This window comes from Acanthochromis polyacanthus, chromosome 8 (assembly GCF_021347895.1).
Source record: "Acanthochromis polyacanthus isolate Apoly-LR-REF ecotype Palm Island chromosome 8, KAUST_Apoly_ChrSc, whole genome shotgun sequence".
In the NCBI taxonomy this organism is placed as follows: Eukaryota; Metazoa; Chordata; class Actinopteri; family Pomacentridae; genus Acanthochromis; species Acanthochromis polyacanthus.
The window spans coordinates 26,780,563-26,806,232 of NC_067120.1; the positions used below are offsets into that span (position 1 = coordinate 26,780,563).

The 25,670-nt window shown below is 41.5% G+C and overlaps 1 protein-coding gene across 4 annotated transcripts in view; it reads right to left on the bottom strand.

The window, feature by feature from the left end:
• Positions 1-25,670, bottom strand: part of iqub (IQ motif and ubiquitin domain containing) — a 54,641-nt gene that overhangs the window by 24,239 nt on the left and 4,732 nt on the right. For all 4 annotated transcript variants that reach the window (XM_051951564.1, XM_051951566.1, XM_051951565.1 and 1 more), the window contains 3 exons: positions 25,053-25,220; positions 23,962-24,137; positions 15,757-15,912 (listed from right to left, as the gene is read on the bottom strand). In XM_051951564.1, the coding sequence (XP_051807524.1) occupies positions 15,757-15,912; positions 23,962-24,137; positions 25,053-25,220 (500 nt within the window). The remainder of the gene's footprint in view (positions 1-15,756; positions 15,913-23,961; positions 24,138-25,052; positions 25,221-25,670) is intronic.

Here is a 25,670-nt window from a genome sequence, read left to right on the forward strand (position 1 = left end):
ATGACTTTTCGAGCATGTTCAGGCCATGAAAAATGCAGTTCTTTTGGCAGGATAATAATAATAATAATAATTATAAAAAACACTAAGGTTTCAAGAGGGTCCTTCGGCACCGTTGGTGCCTTGGACAGCCGGTGCACTTGCACCGCCTGTCCTCGGCACCTCGGTGCTCGGACCCTAATTGAAGCTGCGAGCAGCGTTGAACGGGTCCTCGCATACTTCCTGGTCGGCGACCCCAAGCATCTCCACCAGGCAAAGCTACGACTGAGAGTGTATTTAGGCCCATGAATGTCACAAAGGCTGGATTCTGAGCACACAGGTCAAATTTCAGGCAGATTTGAGCATGTACAGGCTATTTATGCAGCACTTTGTGTCCGTCCACCAGGTGGCGCTATCTCTGTGACTGTATGTTGGTCTATGAAACTCATCAGGACTGGACTCTGATCAAACATGTAAAGTTTGAGGCGGATTGCAGCGTGTACAGGGGATTTACACAAGACGTCCTGCTTCATGGCGTAACATTAAACTTCAGCTGCCCGCCATGGCCACGCCCTTTGAGTTTTATGAACAATTTTCGCAAATATGCAACCTGAAGACGTGTCTTATATATTTTCCCAAATTCAGATGTTTTGGAGTTATTGCCTGTGAGAAATGAATTTTTGAAAATGACCAAAAACACCAAAAATCTGACATTTAATTAAAAATGGCCGACTTTCTGTTGGGTTTAGAGAATGACTCCAAGAGACTTTTTTGTTTGCACTGACATGCTACATTTGCATGCCAAATTTCATAGTCCTAGCTGAAAGTCTCTGTGGAGGCTATTTTTTAAATGCTGTAGGGGGCGCGATGGTACATGCTGTGAATGTATTTTAGTCTATAAATGTGATCAGGACAGGACTGTGTTTAATCATGTGAGGTCTGAGGTAGATTGGAGCATGCAGAGGATAGTAAGATACCACTTGATGTTTCATGGCGAACCATCAAAATTCTGGAGGTCGCCATGTCCACACCCTTTGACTCTGGAAGAATCTTTTAATAACTTTTGATCATAACATCGTGTTGTATACCCTGGTAAAATTTGAGGTCTCTGGGAGTTAACCCCTAGGAGGAGTTCGCTCTCAAAAATTAAAAAAATAGAGAAAATTTATCCACATAATTCAAAATGGCAGACTTCCTGTTGAGTTTAGGGGATGGCTCCAAGAGGCTTTTTTGTGCATCGTGATGTGCTCTATCGGCCTCCCAAATTTTGTGGATAGAGGTGAAACATGCTGCCGGGGCTGTTTATTTAACATACTGTAGGGGGCGCTATAGCACATGCCCTGCAGAGATGCATACAGTGTTATTCCTTGAGGGGACAGTGATGTGTGTGTAAATTTTAGTGAGCTGTTGAACATTCTAAGCCTGTCAAAAAGTACTTTGTTTGTCACAAAAACAACGCGTTGGCACGGCAACAGCATTTCATCAAATATCAAAATCTTCACACTGTAGTATTGTCTGGGGGTGAAGAATCAGCTGACCAATTTTCAGAATGATATGAAAAAGTTTGGAGCAATGGTGTGTGCAAATGTAATTTCTAAACTTCTTGTTACCAATAGGTGGCGCTATGACTTTTTCCAAAATTTTCACCGTGGATGACCTCACACTGGGAATGGTGTCCAGCACATGAAGTTTGGGGCAGATACGATTAGGATTTGCTGAGATATAAACATTTTAGTCGTCATGGCGAGACATCTAAATTCGCCGCGCCGCCAAAGACACACCTTTTTATGACACGTCACCATTTTCACTGTGAATAATCATCAACATGTTAAGGTTTATTTCACCACATTTGAGGTGAATCTGAGCAAGAGACAAAGAATAATACATCAAAGTGTAAAAAATGACATTTTCTGTTGCCAGCAGGTGGCGCTCTGACTGTGAATGGATTTCATCATATGGATGTGATCAGGGCAGGAATCTGATGATACATATAAAGTTTCAGGCAGATTGGAGCATGTTCAGGGCATTTACACACAACTTGAAATTTCATGGCGAAGGATCAAAATTCCACAGACCGCCACGGACACGCCCTTTGACTTTTGAAAAAGATTTTAATAACTTTTGCTCCTTAAGGCCTCCTGTATGTACTGGTTGAATTTGAGGCGAATTGGAGTTTCCCCCTGGGAGGAGTTCGCTCTGGAAAAAAATGAAAAATGGGCAAAATCTCACATTCAACTTAAAATAGCTCACTTCCTGTTGGGTTTGGAATATGGCTGTCACTGACTTTTTTGTTCAGTCTGATGTGCTGCATATGTGTACCAAATTTGGTAGCTGCAGGTGAAACATGATGGCCGTGGGAAAGTGTAGGGGGCGCTATGGAGCCATTTTGCCACACACCTCTACAATTTCTTTAAAATATGAAATTTTTCACCAGTCCTGATGTGTGTACAAATTTTCATGAGTTTTTGAGCATGTTTAGGCCCTCAAAAATGCAATTGTTCTGAGAGACAAATAATAATAATAATAATAATAATAAACCGTAGGGTTTCAATAGGGTCCTACGGCACCGTTGGTGCCTTGGACAGCCGGTGCCCTTGCACCGCCTGTCCTCGGCACCTCGGTGCTCGGACCCTAGTTAAAGCTGCGAGCAGCATTGAACGGGTCCTCGCATCCTTGCTGGTCGGCGACCCCAAGCATGTCCACCAGGCAATGCTGCGACAAAGTGTATTTAGGCTCATGGATGTAACGAGGACTGGATTCTGAGCACTCAGGTCAAATTTCAGACAGATTGGAGCATGTACAGACTATTTTTGCAGCACTTTGTGTCCATCCACCAGGTGGCACTATGTCTGTGACTGTATAGTGGTCTATGAAACTCATCAGGACTGGACTCTGATCAAACATGTAAAGTTTGAGGTAGATTACAGCATGTACAGGGGATTTACACAAGACGTCCTGCTTCATGGCGTAACATTAAAGTTCAGTTGGCCGCCATGGCCATGCCCTTTGAGTTTTGTGAACAATTTTCGCAAATATGCAACCTGAAGGCGTTTCTTATATATTTTCCCAAATTCAGGTGTTTTGGAGTTATTGCTAGTGACAAATGAATTGTTGAAAATGACCAAAAACACCAAAAATCTGACATTTAATTCAAAATGGCTGACTTTCTGTTGTGTTTAGAGAATGACTCCAAGAGACTTTTTTGCTTGCACTGATGTGCTACATATGCATGCCAAATTTCATAGTCATAGGTGAAAGTCTGTGTGGAGGCTATTTTTTAAATTCTTTTAGGGGGCGCTATGGTAGATGCTGTGAATGTATTTTGGCCAATAAATGTGATCAGGACAGGACTGTGTTTAATCATGTGAGGTCTGAGGTCGATTGGAGCATGCAGAGGATAGTTAGGTAGCACTTGATGTTTCATGGCGAACCATCAAAATTCTGGAGGTCGCCATGTCCACACCCTTTGACTCTGCAAGAATCTTTTAATAACTTTTGATCATAACATCGTGTTGTATATCCTGGCAAAATTTCAGCTCTCTAGACCTTAACCCCGAGGAGGAGTTCACTCTCAAAAATGAAAAAAATACAGAAATTTTATCCACTTAATTCAAAATGGCGGACTTCCTGTTGAGTTTAGGGGATGGCTCCAAGAGGCTTTTTTGTGTGTCCTGGTGTGCTCTGTAGGCCTCCCAAATTTTGTGGATGTAGGTGAAACATGCTGCGGGGGCTGTTTATTAAACATACTGCAGGGGGCGCTATAGCACATGCCCTGCAGAGATGCATACAGTGTTATTCCTTGAGACGACTGTGATGTGTGTGTAAATTTTGGTGAGCTGTTGAACATTCTAAGCCTGTCAAAAAGTACTTTGTTTGTCACAAAAACAACGCGTTGCCACGGCAACAGCATTTCATCAAATATCAAAATCTTCACACTGTGGTATTGTCTGGGGGTGAAGAATTAGCTGACCAATTTTCAGAATGATATCACAAAGTTTGGAGCAATGATGTGTGCAAATGTAATTTCTAAACTGCTTGTTACCAAGAGGTGGCGCTATGACTTTGTCTAAATTTTTCAGTGTGGATGTCCTCAAACTGGTTCTGGTGTCCAGCACATGAAGTTTGGGGCAGATAGGATCCTTTGCAGCTGAGATATGAACACTTCAATTTTCATGGCGAAACATCAAACTTTGCCGTCCCGCCACAGACACGCCTTTTCATCACACGTCACCATTTTTTCTGTGCTTCATCATCAATGTGTTCAGGCTTATGTCACAACATCTGAGGTGAATCTGAGCAACAGGCTAAGAATAGTACATGAAAGTCTAAAAAATGTCAAATTCTTGATACCACAAGGTGGCGCTGTGACTGTGAATGAATCTTTCTGTATGGATGTCATCGAGGCAGGTCTGTGATCATACATGTAAATTTTCATTCAGATCGGAGCATGTTCAGGAGAGTTAGACAGCATTTCCTGTTTCATGGCGAAGGATCAAATTTCGACAGGCCGCCACGACCACACCCTTTAACTATGGAGGAAGATTTTGATAACTTTTTCTCAGGAAGGTCTGCTGTATGTACTGGCAAAATTTCAGATCGCTCAGACTTTTCCCCTAGGAGGAGTTCATCATAGATTTTGTACAGTTAACGCATGATGGCGCACTTCCTGTTGGGTGTAGAGCATGGCTGTGATTGACTTTTTTGTGTTTCCTGATGTGCTGCATATGCCTCCCAAATTTTTTAGCTCTCGGCCAAATTCCCTCCGAGTTGGCCTAATACCACTTTTTAAAATTTTGTAGGGGGCGCTATGGAGCCATTTTGCCACACACCTCCACTTGTCCTAAAAAATATGAAATTTTTCGCCAGTTCTGATGTGTGTGCAAATTTTCATGACTTTTCGAGCATGTTCAGGCCATGAAAAATGCAGTTCTTTTGGCAGGATAATAATAATAATAATAATAATAAAAAACCCTAAGGTTCCAATAGGGTCCTTCGGCACCGTTGGTGCCTTGGACAGTCGGTGCCCTTGCACCGCCTGTCCTCGGCACCTCGGTGCTCGGACCCTAATTAAAGCTGCAAGCAGCGTTGAACGGGTCCTCACGTCCTTGCTGGTCGGCGACCCCAAGCATTTCCACCAGGCAATGCTATGACAGAGAATGTATTTAGGCCCATGAATGTCACAAAGATTGGATTCTGAGCACACAGGTCAAATTTCAGGCAGATTGGAGCATGTACAGGCTATTTTTGCAGCACTTTGTGTCCATCCACCAGGTGGCGCTATCTCTGTGACTGTATAGTGGTCTATGAAGCTCATCAGGACTGGACTCTGATCAAACATGTAAAGTTTGAGGTAGATTACAGCATGTACAGGGGATTTACACAAGACGTCCTGCTTCATGGCGTAACATTAAAGTTCAGTTGGCCGCCATGGCCACACCCTTTGAGTTTTGTGAACAATTTTCGCAAATATGCAACCTGAAGGCGTTTCTTATATATTTTCCCAAATTCAGGTGTTTTGGAGTTATTGCCAGTGACAAATGAATTGTTGAAAATGACCAAAAACACCAAAAATCTGACATTTAATTCAAAATGGCCGACTTTCTGTTGGGTTTAGAGAATGACTCCAAGAGACTTTTTTGCTTGCACTGATGTGCTACATATGCATGCCAAATTTTATAGTCATAGGTGAAAGTCTGTGTGGAGGCTATTTTTTAAATGCTTTAGGGGGCGCTATGGCACATGCTGTGAATGTATTTTGGCCTGTAAATGTGATCAGGACTGGACTGTGTTTAATCATGTGAGGTCTGAGGTAGATTGGAGAATGCAGAGGATAGTTAGATAGCACTTGATGTTTCATGGCGAACCATCAAAATTCTGGAGGTCGCCATGTCCACACCCTTTGACTCTGGAAGAATCTTTTAATAACTTTTGATCATAACATGGTTTTGTATACCGTGGTAAAATTTCAGGTCTGTAGGAGTTAACCCATAGCAGGAGTTCACTCTTAAAAATTAAAAAAATAGAGAAAATTTTTCCACGTAATTAAAAATGGCGGACTTCCTATGGAGTTTAGGGGATGGCTTCAAGAGGCTTTTTTGTGTGTCCTGGTGTGCTCTATAGGCCTCACAAATTTTGTGGATGTCGGTGAAACATGCTGCCGGGGCTGTTTATTAAACATACTGCAGGGGGCGCTATAGCACATGCCCTGCAGAGATGCATACAGTGTTATTCCTTGAGACGACTGTGATGTGTGTGTAAATTTTGGTGAGCTGTTGAACATTCTAAGCCTGTCAAAAAGTACTTTGTTTGTCACAAAAACAACGCGTTGCCACGACAACAGCATTTCATCAAATATCAAAATCTTCACACTGTGGTATTGTCTGGGGGTGAAGAATCAGCTGATCAATTTTCAGAATGATATGACAAAGTTTGGAGCAATGATGTGTGCAAATGTAATTTCTAAACTGCTTGTTACCAATAGGTGGCGCTATGACTTTTTCTAAATTTTTCAGTGTGGATGTCCTCAGAGTGGGAATGGTGTCCAGCACATGAAGTTTGGGGCAGATACGATTAGGATTTGCTGAGATATAAACATTTTAGTCGTCATGGCGAGACATCTAAATTCGCCGCGCCGCCACAGACACACCTTTTTATGACACGTCACCATTTTCACTGTGAATAATCATCAACATGTTAAGGTTTATTTCACCACATTTGAGGTGAATCTGAGCAAGAGACAAAGAATAATACATCAAAGTGTAAAAAATGACATTTTCTGTTGCCAGCAGGTGGCGCTCTGACTGGGAATGGATTTCATCATATGGATGTGATCAGGGCAGGAATCTGATGATACATATAAAGTTTCAGGCAGATTGGAGCATGTTCAGGGCATTTACACACAACTTGAAATTTCATGGCGAAGGATCAAAATTCCACAGACCGCCACGGACACGCACTTTGACTTTTGCAAAAGATTTTAATAACTTTTGCTCATTAAGGCCTCCTGTATGTACTGGTTGAATTTGAGGCGAATTGGAGTTTCCCCCTGGGAGGAGTTCGCTCTGGAAAAAAATGAAAAATGGGCAAAATCTCACATTCAACTTAAAATAGCTCACTTCCTGTTGGGTTTGGAATATGGCTGTCACTGACTTTTTTGTTCAGTCTGATGTGCTGCATATGTGTACCAAATTTGGTAGCTGTAGGTGAAACATGATGGCCGTGGGAAAGTGTAGGGGGCGCTATGGAGCCATTTTGCCACACACCTCTACAATTCCTTTAAAATATGAAATTTTTCACCAGTCCTGATGTGTGTACAAATTTTCATGAGTTTTTGAGCATGTTTAGGCCCTCAAAAATGCAATTGTTCTGAGACACAAATAATAATAATAATAAACCGTAGGGTTTCAATAGGGTCCTACGGCACCGTTGGTGCCTTGGACAGCCGGTGCCCTTGCACCGCCTGTCCTCGGCACCTCGGTGCTCGGACCCTAATAATAAACCGTAGGGTTTCAATAGGGTCCTACGGCACCGTTGGTGCCTTGGACAGCCGGTGCCCTTGCACCGCCTGTCCTCGGCACCTCGGTGCTCGGACCCTAATAATAAACCGTAGGGTTTCAATAGGGTCCTACGGCACCGTTGGTGCCTTGGACAGCCGGTGCCCTTGCACCGCCTGTCCTCGGCACCTCGGTGCTCGGACCCGAATAATAATAATAAACCGTAGGATTTCAATAGGGTCCTACGGCACCGTTGGTGCCTTGGACAGCCGGTGCCCTTGCACCGCCTGTCCTCGGCACCTCGGTGCTCGGACCCTAATAATAAACCGTAGGGTTTCAATAGGGTCCTACGGCACCGTTGGTGCCTTGGACAGCCGGTGCCCTTGCACCGCCTGTCCTCGGCACCTCGGTGCTCGGACCCTAATAATAAAGAAGAAAAATAAAAAACCCTAAGGTTCCAATAGGGTCCTAGGCACTGCTGGTGCCTTGGCCAGTCGGTGCCCTTGCACCGCCTGTCCTCGGCACCCTCGGTGCTCAGACCCTAATAATAAACCGTAGGGTTTCATTAGGGTCCTACGGCACCGTTGGTGCCTTGGACAGCCGGTGCCCTTGCACCGCCTGTCCTCGGTACCTCGGTGCTCGGACCTTAATAAAGAAAAATAAAAAACCCTAAGGTTCCAATAGGGTCCTCGGCACCGCTGGTGCCTTGGCCAGTCGGTGCCCTTGCACCGCCTGTCCTCGGCACCCTCGGTGCTCGGACCCTAATAAACCCTAGGGTTTCAATGGGGTCCTAGGCACCGCTGGTGCCTTGGACAGTCGGTGCCCTTGCACCGCCTGTCCTTCGCACCCTCGGTGCTCGGACCCTAATAATAATAATCATAATAATAAACCCTAGGGTTTCAATAGGGTCCTTGGCACCGCTGGTGCCTTGGACAGTCGGTGCCCTTGCACCGTCTGTCCTTCGCACCCTCGGTGCTCGGACCCTAATAATAATAAACCCCAGGGTTTCAATAGGGTCCTAGGCACTGCTGGTGCCTTGGACAGTTGGTGCCCTTGCACCGCATGTCCTTCGCACCCTCGGTGCTCGGACCCTAACAAACCCTCGGGTTTCAATAGGGTCCTTGGCACCGCTGGTGCCTTGGACAGTCGGTGCCCTTGCACCGCCTGTCCTTCGCACCCTCGGTGCTCGGAGCCTAACAATAATAATAAACCCGAGGGTTTCAATAGGGTCCTTGGCACCGCTGGTGCCTTGGACAGTCGTTGCCCTTGCACCGCCTGTCCTTCGCACCCTCGGTGCTCGGACCCTAATAATAAACCCTAGGGTTTCAATAGGGTCCTTGGCACTGCTGGTGCCTTGGACAGTCGGTGCCCTTGCACCGCCTGTCCTTCGCACCCTCGGTGCTTGGACCCTAATAAAAAAACCCTCGGGTTCCAATAGGGTCCTAGGCACCGCTGGTGCCTTGGACAGTCGGTGCCCTTGCACTGCCTGTCCTCGGCACCCTCGGTGCTCGGACCCTAATAATAATTAAACCTGCAAGCAGCGATGGACGGGTCCTCGCATTCACGCTGGTCGGCGAATCCACGCACATCCACCAGGTGGCGCTGTGACTGAGAGTGTATACCGGCCTCTGAATAGCATCTGGACCAGAGTCTGATCACACATGTAAAATTTCAGCCAGATTGGAGCATATTCAGAACAGTTACAGAACATTTCCTGTCCATCCACTAGGTGGCACTGCGACTGAGAGTGTATTTCAAACAGTGGATGTGATGAATGTTGGACTCTGATCAGTCATGTAAAGTTTCAGGCTGATTGGAACATGTACAGGCTACTTATAAAGCATTTCCTGAGCATGTACAGGCTATTTATGCAGCACCTTCTGTCCATCCACCAGGTGGCGCTATCTCTGTGACTGTATATTGGATGGAAAAAAACATTGACAGCCAAAACCATATTAATAGGCCATGGATCACAAAGGGACTGAACAATGCTTGTAAAAAAAGAATACATTATATAAACAATTTTTAAAACTAAGAACTGTAGAGGCTGAACGTAAATATAAGAAATACAAAAATAAATTAACTAATATAATGAGGAAATGTAAGAAAGAATATTATAGCAAATTATTAGAGGATAATAAAAACAATATAAAAGGTGTATGGAAGATAATAAATAACATTATTAAAAATGGTTCAAATGTTAGACAATACCCTAAATATTTAATTGACAATGAGAAACACCAATACAACAAGAATGAGTTTGTTTGTGGCTTTAATAAATTCTTTGTCAACATAGGCCCTGACTTGGCAGAGGTAATAAATACCACGGATAATGGTGGGGATGCAGAGGGGAACATCAAAAGAAATCTCAACTCCATTTATTTGAAAGCTGTAGGAAAGAAAGAAATTATTGATGTGGTCAGTAAGTGCAAAAATAAACTGTCTACTGATTGGAATGGAATTGACATGATGTTAATTAAGAAAGTAATCGATTGTATTATAGACCCACTGACTTATATTTGTAATTTATCCCTGACATCTGGTTCATTTCCTCAGAAGATGAAAATTGCTAAAGTTATTCCGGTATACAAAGTAGGGGACAAACATCACTTCACCAATTATAGGCCAATATCTTTACTCTGTCAGTTTTCTAAAATATTAGAGAGATTGTTTATTGCGAGATTAGAGAATTTCATCGAAACTCATAATATTCTGCACGACAGTCAGTACGGTTTTAGAGCGAACAGGTCTGCAGCCATGGCCCTAATGGAATTAACCGAGGAGATTACTGACTGTATTGATCGCCAGCAATACGTCCTAGGAATATTTATAGACTTAACTAAGGCCTTTGACACCATTAATCATGAAATACTATTTAAAAAAATAGAAAGGTATGGTATAAGGGGGGTGGCGTTAAATTGGCTGAAGAGCTACATGCATCATCGGCAACAGTTTGTACAGATTGGTGACCATCAGTCAACATGGGCCGACATTACCTGTGGAGTTCCACAGGGGTCAGTGTTAGGCCCAATACTGTTAATTCTTTATATTAATGACATATGTAGCGTGTCCAATATCCTTAAGTTTGTTTTATTTGCCGACGACACCAATGCTTTTTGTTCTGAGGAAAATCTCCAGCAGCTCTTGGAGGTCACCACTACAGAAATAAAAAAACTAAAGCATTGGTTTGATATAAATAAATTATCATTAAATTTGAGCAAGACGAAATTCATGCTATTTGGAAACCGTAAAGAAGATACACAAGTACAAATTAATATAGACAATATTAACATTGAAAGAGTGTATGAAAACAAATTTCTAGGTGTATTACTGAACCACAAAATCTGCTGGAAAGCCCATATAAGACATGTAAGAACAAAGATTGCACGCAGTATTGCAGTACTAGGTAAAGCAAGACATATCTTGGACTACAAATCATTATACCTCCTGTATTGTTCACTTGTTCTGCCGTATCTCAACTATTGCGTGGAGATTTGGGGTAACACCTACAAAACTAATTTAAAGCTACTATGCATATTACAAAAAAGAGCCATCAGGATAGTTAACAAGGCAGGATATCTGGATCACACAAATAAACTGTTTCTACATTCCCGCGCCATGAAGTTCATGGATCTTGTAGAGTATAAAACAGCATTATTTATGTTTAAAGTGAGAAACAATTTACTGCCGGGTAATTTACAAAAAATGTTCAGTGATAGAGAGGGGGTATATAACCTAAGACGTGGGCTTAATCTAAAAGTAAAATTTATTAGTTCAACACTGAAACGCATGTGTATTTCGACTTGTGGAGTGAATTTGTGGAGCAGCTTGCCTGCAGAGGTGCAGTGCAGTCCTGACATGAACCACTTCAAGAAAATATATAAAAATCTTATATTTGGGAGATATCGGGATGAGGGGAGCCTGTGTTGACCCACTGTCTAGGCGTCTCTGTTTTAAAATGGCCCTTGTGAGCCTCAGGTTGTTCTCAGTTTTCAATTATAATTTCGAAATGCATTTTCTGTGAGCTGTGCGTATGTGTACGGGTGTATGTATGTATCTGTGTGTATATATGTATATATGTGTGTATGTGTGTAGATATATGTATATATATATGTGTGAGTGTATGCGTATGTATGTATGTATATATATATATGTACAATTTTGGTAAATCGTATTATCTTGTTGGATTGGTAATGGGGGGGGTAGGAGTTTTATAAGTTTTACACTTCTTCCTACTCCTTTTCGGACATTGCTGATTTGTTCCTTTCTTTTTTTCTCTTTTTTTTCTTTTGTTTTAATCAATGTTCGAAATAAACTTTTCATTCATTCATTCATTCATTCATTTTGGTCTATGAAACTCATCAGGACTGGACTCTGATCAAACATGTAAAGTTTGAGGCAGATTGCAACATGTACAGGGGATTTACACAAGACGTCCTGCTTCATGGCGTAACATTAAAGTTCAGTCGACCCTTTCAGTTTTGTGAACAATTTTCACAAATATGCAACCTGAAGGCATGTCTATATATATATATATATATATATATATATATATATATATATATATATATATATATATATATATATATATATATATATATTGTCCCAAATTCAGGTGTTTTGGAGTTATTCCCTGTGAGAACTGAATTGTTGAAAATGACCAAAAACACCAAAAATCTGACATTTAATTAAAAATGGCCGACTTCCTGTTGGGTTTAGAGAATGACTCCAAGAGACTTTTTTGTTTGCACTGACATGCTGACAGTCTTGCCAAATTTCATAGTCATATGTCAAAGTCTCTGTGGAGGCTATTTTTAAAAATTCTTTAGGGGGCACTATGGCACATGCTGTGAATGTATTTTGGCCAATAAATGTGATCAGGACAGGACTGTGTTTAATCATGTGAGGTCTGAGGTAGATTGGAGCATGCAGAGGATAGTTAGGTAGCACTTGATATTTCATGGCGAACCATCAAAATTCTGGAGGTCGCCATGTCCACACCCTTTGACTCTGGAAGAATCCTTTAATAAATTTTGATCAGGAGATCGTGTTGTATATCCTGGTAAAATTTGAGGTCTCTGGGAGTTAACCCCTAGGAGGAGTTCGCTCTCAAAAATAAAAAAAAATAGAGAAAATTTATCCACGTAATTCAAAATAGTGAATTTCCTGTTGGGTTTAGGGAATGGCTCCAAGAGGCTTTTTTGTGCATCGTGCCTCCCAAATTTTGTGGATGTAGGTGAAACGTGCTGCAGGGGCTGTGTATTTAACATACTGCAGGGGGCGCTATAGCACATGCCCTGCAGAGATGCATACAGTCTTATTCCTTGAGTGGACAGTGATGTGTGTGTAAATTTTAGTTAGCTGTTGAGCATTCTAAGCCTGTCAAAAACTACTTTGTCACAACAACAACGCGTTGCCACAGCAACAGCATTTTATCAAATGTCAAAATCTTCACACTGTGGTATTGTCTGGGGGTGAAGAATCAGCTGACCAATTTTCAGAATGATATGACAAAGTTTGGAGCAATGGTGTGTGCAAATGTAATTTCTAAACTTCTTGTTACCAATAGGTGGCGCTACGACTTTTCCTAAATTTTTGAGTGTGGATGTCCTCAGAGTCGGCCTGGTGTCCAGCACATGAAGTTTGGGGCAGATAGGATCAGGATTTGCTGAGATATAAACATTTTAGTCGTCTTGGCGAGACATCAAAATTCGCCGCGCCGCCACAGACACGCCTTTTGATGACACGTCACCATTTTCACTGTGAATCATCATCAACATGTTGAGGTTTATGTCACCACATTTGAGGTGAATCTGTGTAAGAGGCAAAGAATAATACATCAAAGTGTAATAAATGACATTTTCTGTTGCCAGCAGGTGGCGCTCTTACTGTGAACGTATTTCATCATATGGATGTGATCAGGGCAGGACTTTGATCATACATCTAAAGTTTCAGGCAGATTGGAGCATGTTCAGGGCATTTACACCGCACTTGAAATTTCATGGCGAAGGATCAAAATTTCAGAGGCTGCCACAGACACGCCCTTTGCAAAAAGATTTTAATAACTTTGGATCATTAAGGCCTCCTCTATGTACTGGTGGGATTTGAGGTGAATTGGAGATCCCCCTGGGAGGAGTTCGCTGGCTCGGTGGCTTCACTGGCTTGGTCCCTAACAATAATATTAATAATAAGAAACACGAAGCAAATACAATAGGGACTCGCCAGCTTCGCTGGCTCGGTCCCTAAAAAAAAAACTCTAGCATTTCAATAGGGTCCTAGGCACCGCTGGTGCCTTGAACAGTCGGTGCCCTTGCACCGCCTGTCCTCGGCACCCTCGGTGCTCGGACCCTAATAATCAGTCCCTCCAGGAATTTGCGATGTTGCGATCGCGTGAATTCACGCGAAATCAACCAATCTCCACGAATTTTGTGCGGCCTTGCAATTTTGTCCAACTACCGCAACTTTCCCGCAATTTTGGCCCGCCTCCTTTGAGTTCCACCAATCAGAGCAGTCCCCAGCGCAAGCCTAATGCACGTACGTCACCGAATTCACTTCCTTGTTTATGGTTTGAAGATGCAGACATGAGCGACACTAATGTCTCTTATTTACCAACAAAAACTACTGCTGAAGACCGTGATAAACAATTAATTCACTGATGTTCTTCACCAAAGCGGAGCTAAACTGTTTTACATCCGTGCAATACTGGGGTGGAATACAAAAAAGAAAAAAATCATCGATTGATACACTTAAAAAACACACGAAGTATACAGTATTAGAACAGCTAAAATGATCAGACAACGGACCACATAAATCACCATGATGGAAACTGTGGCATCCAGATCCATTAGAGCACTGAAAGAATGAAGGTCAATTAGATTATTTATTCCACCTAAGAACACGGCGGAGTTATGTGACAATCAGCGCCTGTGAATCCTTCCTCTGTTACCATATCACTCAAAAACAGACTCAGGGATTTAAATGAAGTTTTCAGGGTTGGTCAGAAATGACACAAGGATCAAGTATTGGAAATGATACGAGGAACAACTGATTAAATTGTGGGGGTGTCTCTGAGTCCCATCAATTCACGTCGCCGGCTACATATATATAAGTCACGCGATTCGGAATGTACACATGCAGAAGGAGGACTGCGCTCGCTCAGTGCTGTTCTTGTTAGTTGACGTGACAAGCCGTGAGCGTGTGTGTGTGAACACATGTGTGCCAGGATGTGAAATTAACTTTTTAAGCCACTGACAGATATGTCCGAATATGATTCATTCAATAGTAAATTAGCATTTTGTGCCGCAAATCTACCAACCACGTCAAGTTAAATCAGTATCTGGCTGCTGCTAATTTCCCACCGTGGTGTGCCAGCTTTTGTGGAAATGGGTTGGAACGCAAAATAATTAATTTCGGAATAAATATTGTCAATTACAGTGTTGAAACACGTTCTACAAGCTGGAAAAAATGTGCAGCTTTTTAGCAGTTGTCACTGTCTCCCGCAATTTCATCACAATAAATAAGCTTAAAACATCGCAACTTTTATCGCAATTTTTTAGAAAAGCTGCCGCGAATTCAGGCATTTTCGGCCGCAACAATCACGAAAAACGCCTGTGAAATCCTGGAAGGACTGAAGAATAAAGAAAAAGAAAAAAACAAGAAGTTTTACCAAACTTGGACCGCCGGCGATAAAGATGACCCCTGTGACCTTGAAAATGAGGTCACGGTCACCAAATGTGAACTTGACCTGTGTCTTATTATGGTACACCTGTGTACCAAATATGGTGAGGCTACATCGCGCGGAAACCAAAGTGTTACAGACAAACAAGCAAGACCATGCAGCTGAAAACAATACCTACCGGAAAACGCTGTTTTGCAGAGTGGTAAAAACTCTAGCATTCCAATAGGGTCCTAGGCACCGCTGGTGCCTTGGACAGTCGGTGCCCTTGCACCGCCTGTCCTCGGCACCCTCGGTGCTCAGACCCTAATTGGAGCATGCAGAGGATAATAATAATAATTAGCGTTTACATCAAAAATATCGACAAATATCTCATGCGGACCAAGCTACTCTTGACTTTGCGTCCATCTTGGTCGCTGCACCCCCGTGACTCTTCTGCTGACACTTTTTTTTCATTCCTACCTAAATCCAGATAGTTCCGTCTGATGTCTTCAGTTTTGTACAAAATAGCACAAAGAAAAAAACCATGAGCAAGTCTGTGCATCCAAACTCTTGGCTGGAATGGCACAAAACATTGTGCATTAGAATCACCCACATTCAGTGTTTACTCACAGCCCTCAGCCTCCTGTCATGGTACTCATCAGCAGTGGTGTACTTCCTGGGAGTGACCAGCTCATCATTCATGCAGGAGATGTAACAGCTGATCCCAGTCATCTGGGTGGCGACGCTGACTGGACATTGCTGAGCCTGAGACTTCAGCTGTACTGTCTGGCAGAGACAGAACACAGACAAAGGGACTGAATTGAATGAATGAAGCAGCAATGCCTTGTTCAATAAACGAACAGGGTATTTTTTTCTGTCTTTACACAATTCAAATACATCTTAATGTAGCTGATGTGAAATGTCTGACATCCATCTATACATCCTTGTCGAAACAAAAGGACCAGAGATAAACGAGTGTCACTTGTTGATTTCAAATGCATCTACTGTAAAATGTGTAACCAATGTTAACAACCACAGACTGTGGAAATAAATGAGCTTCTGTGATATTGCCTGATGACACACCAGCCTCCTGCCCTGTAATGCAGTAGAGCAGAGTAGCTCTGACTATCTTGAGGTCACAGACATAACATTTCACACACCTGTGACAGATTGATGATGCTTGAGTTTAGTCTTAGTCAAACATTTAATTGTCATTGACCTTTTAGCGGGATTGCACAGTGGGATGGTGGTTTGCACTTTCACCTTACACCTAGAAGATCCCCAGTTCACATCCCAGCATTCCTGAGATCTTTCTGCGTGGAGTTTGCATGTTCTCCCTGTGCGTGTGTGGGTTTTCTCTGGGTACTCTGGCTTCTTCCCACAGTACAAAAATATGCTGAGGTTAATTGATTATTCTAAATTGACCGTAGGTGTGAATGTGAGTGTGATTGTTTGTCTGTATATGTAGCCCTGCGACAGACTGGCGATCTGTCCAGGGTGTCCCCAAGCCAGCTAGGATAGGGTCCATGCATTTAGTTGGTGCCACCGTATGCTATACTATATGCTCAGGAAGCAGAGTTACATGAATTGCAAGCATTTCACATCACAAGATGGACATTCAACTCTGAAGTCAACCCAGATGGGAAACTTGAGTTTTCAGTTCCCTGGCTTTGTTTACTTGATTGTTTGCATGGCCAGTGCCCGTATTCGGGCCCAAAATGGCCTGCTGAAGTTTAACGGCAAAAGCATTTTTAGCTGCAAACGTGATGATAGAAACACTGTGCATCCATGGAAAGCTTAGAGTGTCATGAATCCGCCAGTATAAACCACTTTCAGATGTGATTACCACAGCGGGTAATATAAACACATTTCTCCAACAAACAACAAAAATTTAAAGGGACACATGAAGGGCATAACTCACCTTTGGACGGTCTTTTACCGGTCAACGATGAAAATAATCCACAAAAACCGGCCATAATCCAAGAGTAGTCATCCAGACAATACTAGCAAGTATAATATTTTGTCCAAAACATGTCTAGAAATAAGTAAATAATCCACAAATAGCTCGGCTCCGTGCGCGTCCACGCAGCGCATGGTGGCGCTGCGCGTTCCATAATTCACTGCATTTTTGTCCATAATTTTATGAAGCATTCAAAAATCCACGCGGTCTCGGACTGGAAATGGCGACTGAAGCCTCTGCTTTCGATGCCAACCGCATTTCAACCAATCAAATGACTCATCGCTGCCTCCGAAGCTTAAACAGCCAACCATTGCCGAGGCTGATGGATCTGGACGTTCCTTATATCATCAGTAAATTCTGAGCAAATCACGTCGGAGGAAATGTTTGACTGACAGGGCATGTAGCCAATGAGCTTGCTGAATAGCCTAGAGGCCTCTTTTAGCAGCCCTGTGTGATTTTTGACACCTCCTGCTCTCCTGCTGCGGCCAGGAGCTGCAGCTTTTCTCTGTCTCCGTCTGTGCCTCTGATTCAGATCAAGATCCACACTGAAGCTTATCTGAAGTGATTTTTTGAGTTCTTTATGAGTTTTTGGAGTGAAAATAATGTGAAAAAGGGCTGATAAACAAACATACACACGTGGACAAAATTGTTGGTACCCCTCAGTTAAAGAAGGAAAAACCCACAATTCTCACTGAAATCACTTGAAACTCACAAAAGTAACAATAAATAAAAATTTATTGAAAATTAAATAATCAAAAACAGCCATCACTTTTGAATTGTTGATTAACATAATTATTTAAAAAAACAAACTAATGAAACAGGCCTGGACAAAAATGATGGTACCTCTATAAAAGATTGAAAACTATTTGACCAGAGTGACATGATTAACTCAGGTGTGTCATTTAATTGACATCACAGGTGTTTCCAAACTCATAATCAGTCAGTCTGCCTATTTAAAGGGAGACAAGTAGTCACCCTGCTGTTTGGTGAAAAGGTGTGTACCACACTGAACATGGACAACAGAAAGCGAAGGAGAGAATTGTCCCAGGACATCCGAAAAAAATTATAGACAAACATCTTAAAGGTAAAGGCTATAAGACCATCTCTAAACAGCTTGAAGTTCCTGTGACAACAGTGGCTCATATTATTCAGAAGTTCAAGACACACGGGACAGTAGCCAACCTCCCTGGACGTGGCCGCAAGAGGAAAATTGATGACAAATTGAAGAGACGGAACGTTCGAATTGTATCCAAAGAGCCCAGAGCAACCTCCAAAGAAATTAAAGGTGAACTCCAAGGCCAAGGTACATCAGTGTCAGATCGCACCATTCGTCGTTGTTTGAGCCAAAGTGGACTTCATGGGAGACGACCAAGGAGGACACCACTGCTGAAAAAAACTCATAAAAAAGCCAGACTGGAATTTGCAAAAATGCATGTTGACAAGCCACAAAGCTTCTGGGAGAATGTCCTTTGGACAGATGAGACTAAACTGGAGCTTTTTGGTAAGGCACATCAACTCTATGTTCATAGACTCAAAAACCAAGCATACGAAGAAAAGAACACTGTCCCTACGGTGAAACATGGAGGAGGCTCAGTAATGTTTTGGGGCTGCTTTGCTGCATCTGGCACAGGGTGTCTTGAAAGTGTGCAAGGTACGATGAAATCTGAAGACTATCAAGGCATTCTGGAGAGAAATGTGCTGCCTAGTGTCAGAAAGCTTGGTCTCAGTCGCAGGTCATGGGTCTTCCAACAGGACAACGATCCAAAACACACAGCCAAAAACACCCAAGAATGGCTGAGAGAAAAGCGTTGGACTATTCTAAAGTGGCCTTCTATGAGCCCAGATCTGAATCCCATTGAACATATGTGGAAGGAGCTGAAACATGCCATTTGGAGAAGACACCCATCAAACCTGAGACAACTGGAGCTGTTTGCTCATGAGGAGTGGGCCAAAATACCTGTTGACAGCTGCAGAACGCTCATTGACAAATACAGAAATCGTTTAATTGCAGTGATTGCCTCAAAAGGTTGTGCAACAAAATATTAAGTTATGGGTACCATCATTTTTGTCCAGCCCTATTTCATTAGTTTGTTTTTTTAAATAATTATGTTAATCAACAATTCAAAAGTGATGGCTGATTTTGATTATTTAATTTTCAATAAATTTTTATTTATTGTTACTTTTGTGAGTTTCAAGTGATTTCAGTGAGAATTGTGGGTTTTTCCTTCTTTAACTGAGGGGTACCAACAATTTTGTCCACGTGTGTATACCATTTTTGCCCAGGGTGTACATAGGGTGTCCAAAATTGACATAATTGGGCATATTAGTCCAAAAACATGTGTGAAACACTCATTTCTTGTAGTATTGCTCTGAAATTTTGTCCTGAACTATGTAAGACCCCAGGCTGTTGCCTTTTTGTGTTTTCAAGCTGTCACAGTGCTGCCACACTTATTTTCAGGTGTTTTATTAGGGAAAAAATTTAGGCGAAAATAAAATTCATCCTAATTCAGTATGTTCCAACATAAAATACTCTGTGCCAGTAGCACCTAGAGTAATTCTGACTGCACTGGGTGAAAATTCAGGTTGTCAGCTTTCAAAGGAGACCCCAACCATGCCTGTGCTCCAAACAGTTCAAGAACAGCATTCAATTTACTTTCTGTACATCTTCAGTAGAAATTTCAGGCGAAAATTGACCGCAGCTTATAGGGTTAAGTGACACCATGTCGCTATCTGACAACGATACAGAAATTATTAACAAATCCGTTTATTCAGACTATAAGCTGCACCACTGCCAAAATCTAATCAGGTGGTTCTTGTGTCATTTCTGACCTTCCCTGAAAATGTCATCTTAATCCATTTGTTTTTAAGTAATGCTGTGCACAGAAAAACAAACGTACGCTAATCATCACATAAGTCCGCTGTGTTCCTTGGCGGAGTAATTATAAATATATGCTCTGATTGTTATTTTTACTGGTTTAGTTTGAATTCTTTTTGAAGGTAACATTTCTATTGATGATGATACCTTGTATAATGTGTGTAAACAGTGTTTCCAGTGAGGTGACAGGTCATCCGATTGTATTATTGACAACACAAGAGAGCACCAAGCACACAGGGAGGTCTCATTACTGCAGTGCTGTGTATGTATCTCTAATGAGCTATAAGCCATCATTAGGGAAAGACTGTGTATGTGAGTTGTATTTAATCCAGAGGCAAAGGGCAAATATTCCTCATACCTGCATGAGGAATGAGTCATGCATAACCTCCATGTAGTGAGGACGTACAAACACACAGAAACAGCTACCATCTCAAACTCAACTACAGCACACAACCAGTAAAAAAAACATTTCTTTCTCATAAAAGTTGACGCACTTCCTGTCATTTTAAAGTGATTTCTTTCCGGACACATATCACAAACATATCACACTCGTGCTTAAGTGTCCAGAATTTCATGCTCCATCGCAGAATTATAAAATGACGTTATGATTCAGTTCTACAATGAAACCATTGTTTCATTCATTAAAAATGAAAAAGTGGTGTAGTAGTATCATTATGATGTTTTCTAATCAGTTCATCTTGTTCATTTTTTTCAAAGTCTCAAACTGTTAAAATCAAATACCGTTAGTAAGTTATTCATGACCCTTTAGTGTCCATCTACTACCTTAAACCCATAGAACCAACTCAGCTGACATGTTATCATTATAAAATGTGACTGGAGCTGTGTACAGCCTGAATTAATGAGGGAGGACTTCTTCCCCATGGACATGTGGCCACATACAATAGTTGCCGACAAGAAAGAAAAGTGTCGTGGGTCAACAACAGAGGGATATTTTATGAGATATATTCCATTATATCTCAACTAATTATGGTTTAACAAATCCTTGTTTAAGGATCATAACCACTTGTGCTCCTGCTTACGTCTTCATTTATCAAAGCAGTATTTAGAGCTACAGTTTACAGTTTAGAGCTCTGGTATCAAAAGTGCAGCTGTTACTGTGTGTTCCTAATTATTTGGCACTCTACACTTGCTGAACCATGTTTACTTAGATAAAGACAAGTGCACCCGTTAAGCTTCAGCGACCCGCCCGCGGGACACTTTGAGATCTGCATAAGCATTTTACTAAATGTTTGAAGCTCCAGACGCGATGATACAAACACTATACACCCATGGAAAGCTTAGATTCTCATGAATCCGCCGGTATAAACCACTTTCAGATGTGATTACCACAGCGGGTAATATAAACACATTTCTCCAACAAACAACAAAACATTTAAAGGGCAGAACTCACCTTTGGACGCTCTTTACTGGTCAAAGATAAAAATAATCCACAAAAACCGTCCAGAATCCAAGCTTAGGCATCCAGACAAAACTAACAAGTATAATATTTTGTCCAAAACATGTCTTGAAATAAGTAAATAATCGACAAATAGCTTGGCTCCGTGCGCGTGCACGCAGCGCATGGTGGCACTGCGCATTTCATATTCACTGTATTTCTGTCCATATTTTTATGATGCATACAGATATCCACACTGTTTTGCAGTCAAAATGGCGGGTGAACTCTATCCTTTTGGTTTACACCGCATTTCAACCAATCAAGTGACTCTGGCTTGCCTCCCAGGCCTAAACAGCCAACCGTAACCGAGACTGACAGATCTGGACCTACCTCATTTCGTCAGTAAATTCTGAGCAAATCACGTCGGAGGAAACGTTTGAGTGACAGGGCTTGTAGCCAATGAGCCTGCTGAATAGCAGGATATAAATAGAGCCTCTGCCAGCAGGGTTGTATGACTTTTCACACCTCCGCTCCAGGCTGCAGCTGCAGTCTCAGTGTGTGTGTCTGATCCACACTGGAGCTGCTCTGAAGTGCTTTTTTTGGGGTTCTTTATGAGTTTTTGGAGTGAAAATTAATGTGAAAACGGGCTGAAAAACGAACATATACCATTTTTGCCCAGGGTGTGCAGAGGGTGTCCAAAATGGACAGCGCCTGGCCATAGCAGTACAAATACATGTGTGAAACACTAATTTCTTGTAGTATTGCTCTGAAATTTTGTCCTGAACTATGTAAGACCCCAGGCTGTTGCCTTTTTGTGTTTTCAAGCTGTCACAGTGCTGCCACACTTATTTTCAGGTGTTTTATTAGGGAAAAAATTTAGGCGAAAATAAAATTCATCCTAATTCAGTATGTTCCAACATAAAATACTCTGTGCCAGTAGCACCTAGAGTAATTCTGACTGCACTGGGTGAAAATTCAGGTTGTCAGCTTTCAAAGGAGACCTCAACCATGCATGTACTCCAAACAGTTCAAGAACAGCATTCAGTTTAGCAACCAGGTTGGTTAGCAACCTGCACATTAGTGTGTGAATGTGTGTGTGTCTGGGTAATGGGAGCAATTGCTGTAAAAACTGCTTTGAGTACTCTGATGAGTAGAAAAGCGCTATATAAGAGCAAGTCCATTTACCATTTACATAGGGTATCCATCTAGATCATGAATGTTTCTTGTCTGGCATAATAAGATTTGGAAAAGATGTGCTTCCATCCACAGATTTTCGAACATACAATCCCACACGTTAAAAATCCCTTCTTCTAACATAGGGTTGTTCAGAGGTCACCACTGAACATTGGTGACCTCATGCTGCTGTTCAAAAGTCCAAGCTATGAAGTCTTCAGAGAGCTTCAGACCTTCCTGTCTACCTCTCCCTCCTCTTTATTTAAACTGTTGTTCTCTTGGTAAACGATATCCTGTTACACCTGCTACAGACACTGGTTGCCATAGCAACAGTGCTGGTGCTACATATACTTAACCGGTCAAAGTATTCATATGGTTTTCTAATTGTCAATTAGCCTTTCAACACGATTAGCTGGAAATGGGCCTCTGTACCTCATGTAGATATTCCATTAAAAATCTGCTGTTTCCTGCTAGAATAGGCATTTCCCACATTAACAATGTCGAGACTACATTTCTGATTCATTTAATGATATCTTCATTGAAAATAAAATGATTTTCTTTCTAAAACAAGGATATTTCTAAGTGACCCCAAACTTTTGAATGGTAGTGTTGGTAGGTAGTGTGAATTTTCTGCTTACCTAATAAACTTTTTTTGCAATCAGCAGCCCAAATCTGTTTCTGTTTGCTCTAAAATACCATTCGTGTTGTTGTTCAACTTTAAAGGTATCTGTACTATGCAAAATATTAGATATTCTCCCTGAAAAAGCTGACAAATATTGGCTTTCTCAAGTATTTTCAATTTTTTTTTAGAGATAATTCCACATTCTTTCTTGTGAGCACCTCTAACCTTATTTTACTCAGTTTAATTACACTGATTAGATACTTTGGCTTGAAAGTAGTTTTTAAAAATTGTCAGCTTTGAAGTGATTGATGAATCACAAGGATGTAACATACATTTGCACTGATGGGCTTAATTATGAAAAAAGTCAAACTAAATTTTTAATTCACTCTGAATGTAAATATTGTGTAAATTCATCTTTAGATAGATAAAATGATGTAGAACAAGGACAGAATCAAGTTAATTAGATCTCTTGCATCAAAGGGAGGTCTCCCTATGACTATTTGTCTTCCATCTCCTGGTCCAAGAAGCTCATTTACATGGTTTCTTTCTGTCTGTAATTAAATTGTTTCATATGCACATATAATGTTGTGTCTCACGCTTGAATGAGAATGCTGCTTTGCAGTAATGAGTGACCTTTACATACACCACACACGCACACACATATACTCAACTTAATCATGATTTTCTATCTGATTGTTTTCCTTATTTTGTTTTAAATTCCAGTGGAAAATCAAATGGTCCAACTCTTCAGACTGACGGTGACATTAATATTTTGTGTGATGGTTTTGTTTGGAAGGTCTACTCTGTACTTGTGTGTCGTGGCTGAAGGTGACCACTCCTCTGTCAAGTCTCCTCTTGGGCAGCGTCTGGATGGCGGCATGATGGTACTCTGCTCCTGTCAGCCGGTGCCTGTAGCCACCCAGGAAGGCCTTCTGCTGGCGAGGGCGCTCAATCTCCACCACCACCTCCTGGAATAAGCCTTCATCTGGAAATGAGAGACACACTAACCCAACTGTGTTCAGAAATGAAATGAATATGCTGTGTAGTTTGAAGTCAGAGAACCATAGTCTCTATAAATAATCTCCCTCCCACTCCTTTTTCTGTTAAAACTAACCGTAACCCTATTTCCAGTTTTGAAACTTTGTCAGTGTTGAATAATATCTTAAAATAGTTATTCAATTATTATCATTAATCATCAGTTGATTTCAGATTCTCTTTTTGTTTACATTGTGCTATTAATTGCTAGTTCAATGTATAAATAGAAATAATAAAGAAACACACAAAGAGGAAGAAGAATGATTAGAATCAATTAATTAAAACACTCAAAGTCTAGAATTATTTCAGTGGCCTCTGTATCCCAGAAAAAAATCTCATAATCTCCATTTGAAGATATTCTTTTGCTCCAAAATGGTGCAGTATAAGACAAACCTCTATGACAACATTACAGTATAAACTGACCATGAAAGGAAATTAATTTTTTATTTGCTGTGGAGATGCAGGATTGTATTTTGTTAGTTTTATTTGATATATGATAAATCTACTTTAAGAATGAAACAAATATACATAACATGAAACATTTGGATTACCAGTTACAGCAGTCTCTGAGAATATTTTTGGCAAACAATTATTCGTATACACTTACCTATGTTGTGCATTGCATGGTACATTATTAGATGTTATAATTAGCCATATTTCCATGATGAGCCTTGTATTTACACTGTCACTCTGGATGTGTTATATAGATATTTCCGTTGCAGGTCTTTTCCACACCCTATTTGCTCTGTGCTAATTACTGTACACTACAATCATCCATTTAAACGACTGAGGTCCATCCAGATTCGCTTCCAGCTGACACACTTTCAGTTTGCAGAGGACAGTGCAGATGGCTGTGTGTTTATACCTGTGAGGACTTCAACAGTAATAACGTCCCTCATGCTGTCATGCTCTTGGGGCCGAAGAGGGCAGAGTGGGTGGGAGCTTGGGTCAGTGGAGCTCATCTCCATCCGGGTGGAGCTGTGAGGCCGGACACCGAGCTCCATCAGGCTCTGCTGCTCCTCCACCACTCTGCCTGAAAAACAACCCCACACTGACCAGTCATGCATACATGATGTTTGTAGGATTCTGTGAAGATCCATTTTAACACAGAGCATCAAACTGTGACTAGTGAAGTTCAGATGAAACATTTTCATCCTCTGACAGCCACTAAATGCTGAGTCTATGTAAAAGAATTATTCTGAACCAAGGACGACTGTGCATGTGGAACTATTTGAATAAAATATGCTGTTAGGTCAATAAAAATGAAACCACATTTCTTTTCTGGAGTAAATAGAGCTCATTTCGGTGTGTCTAATGCAATGTTTCCAACATGGCACAGGCAGGCACCAAGTGCAAAGAGCTATAGCTGGGTAATGTGTACGAGCTGAAGAAAACTGTGATGTGAAGCAAAGCAAAAACCCACGTAAGAACAAGAAAGACAAATTTTAGTGAGGGAGGGAAACAAAAAAAATAGTGACATCCA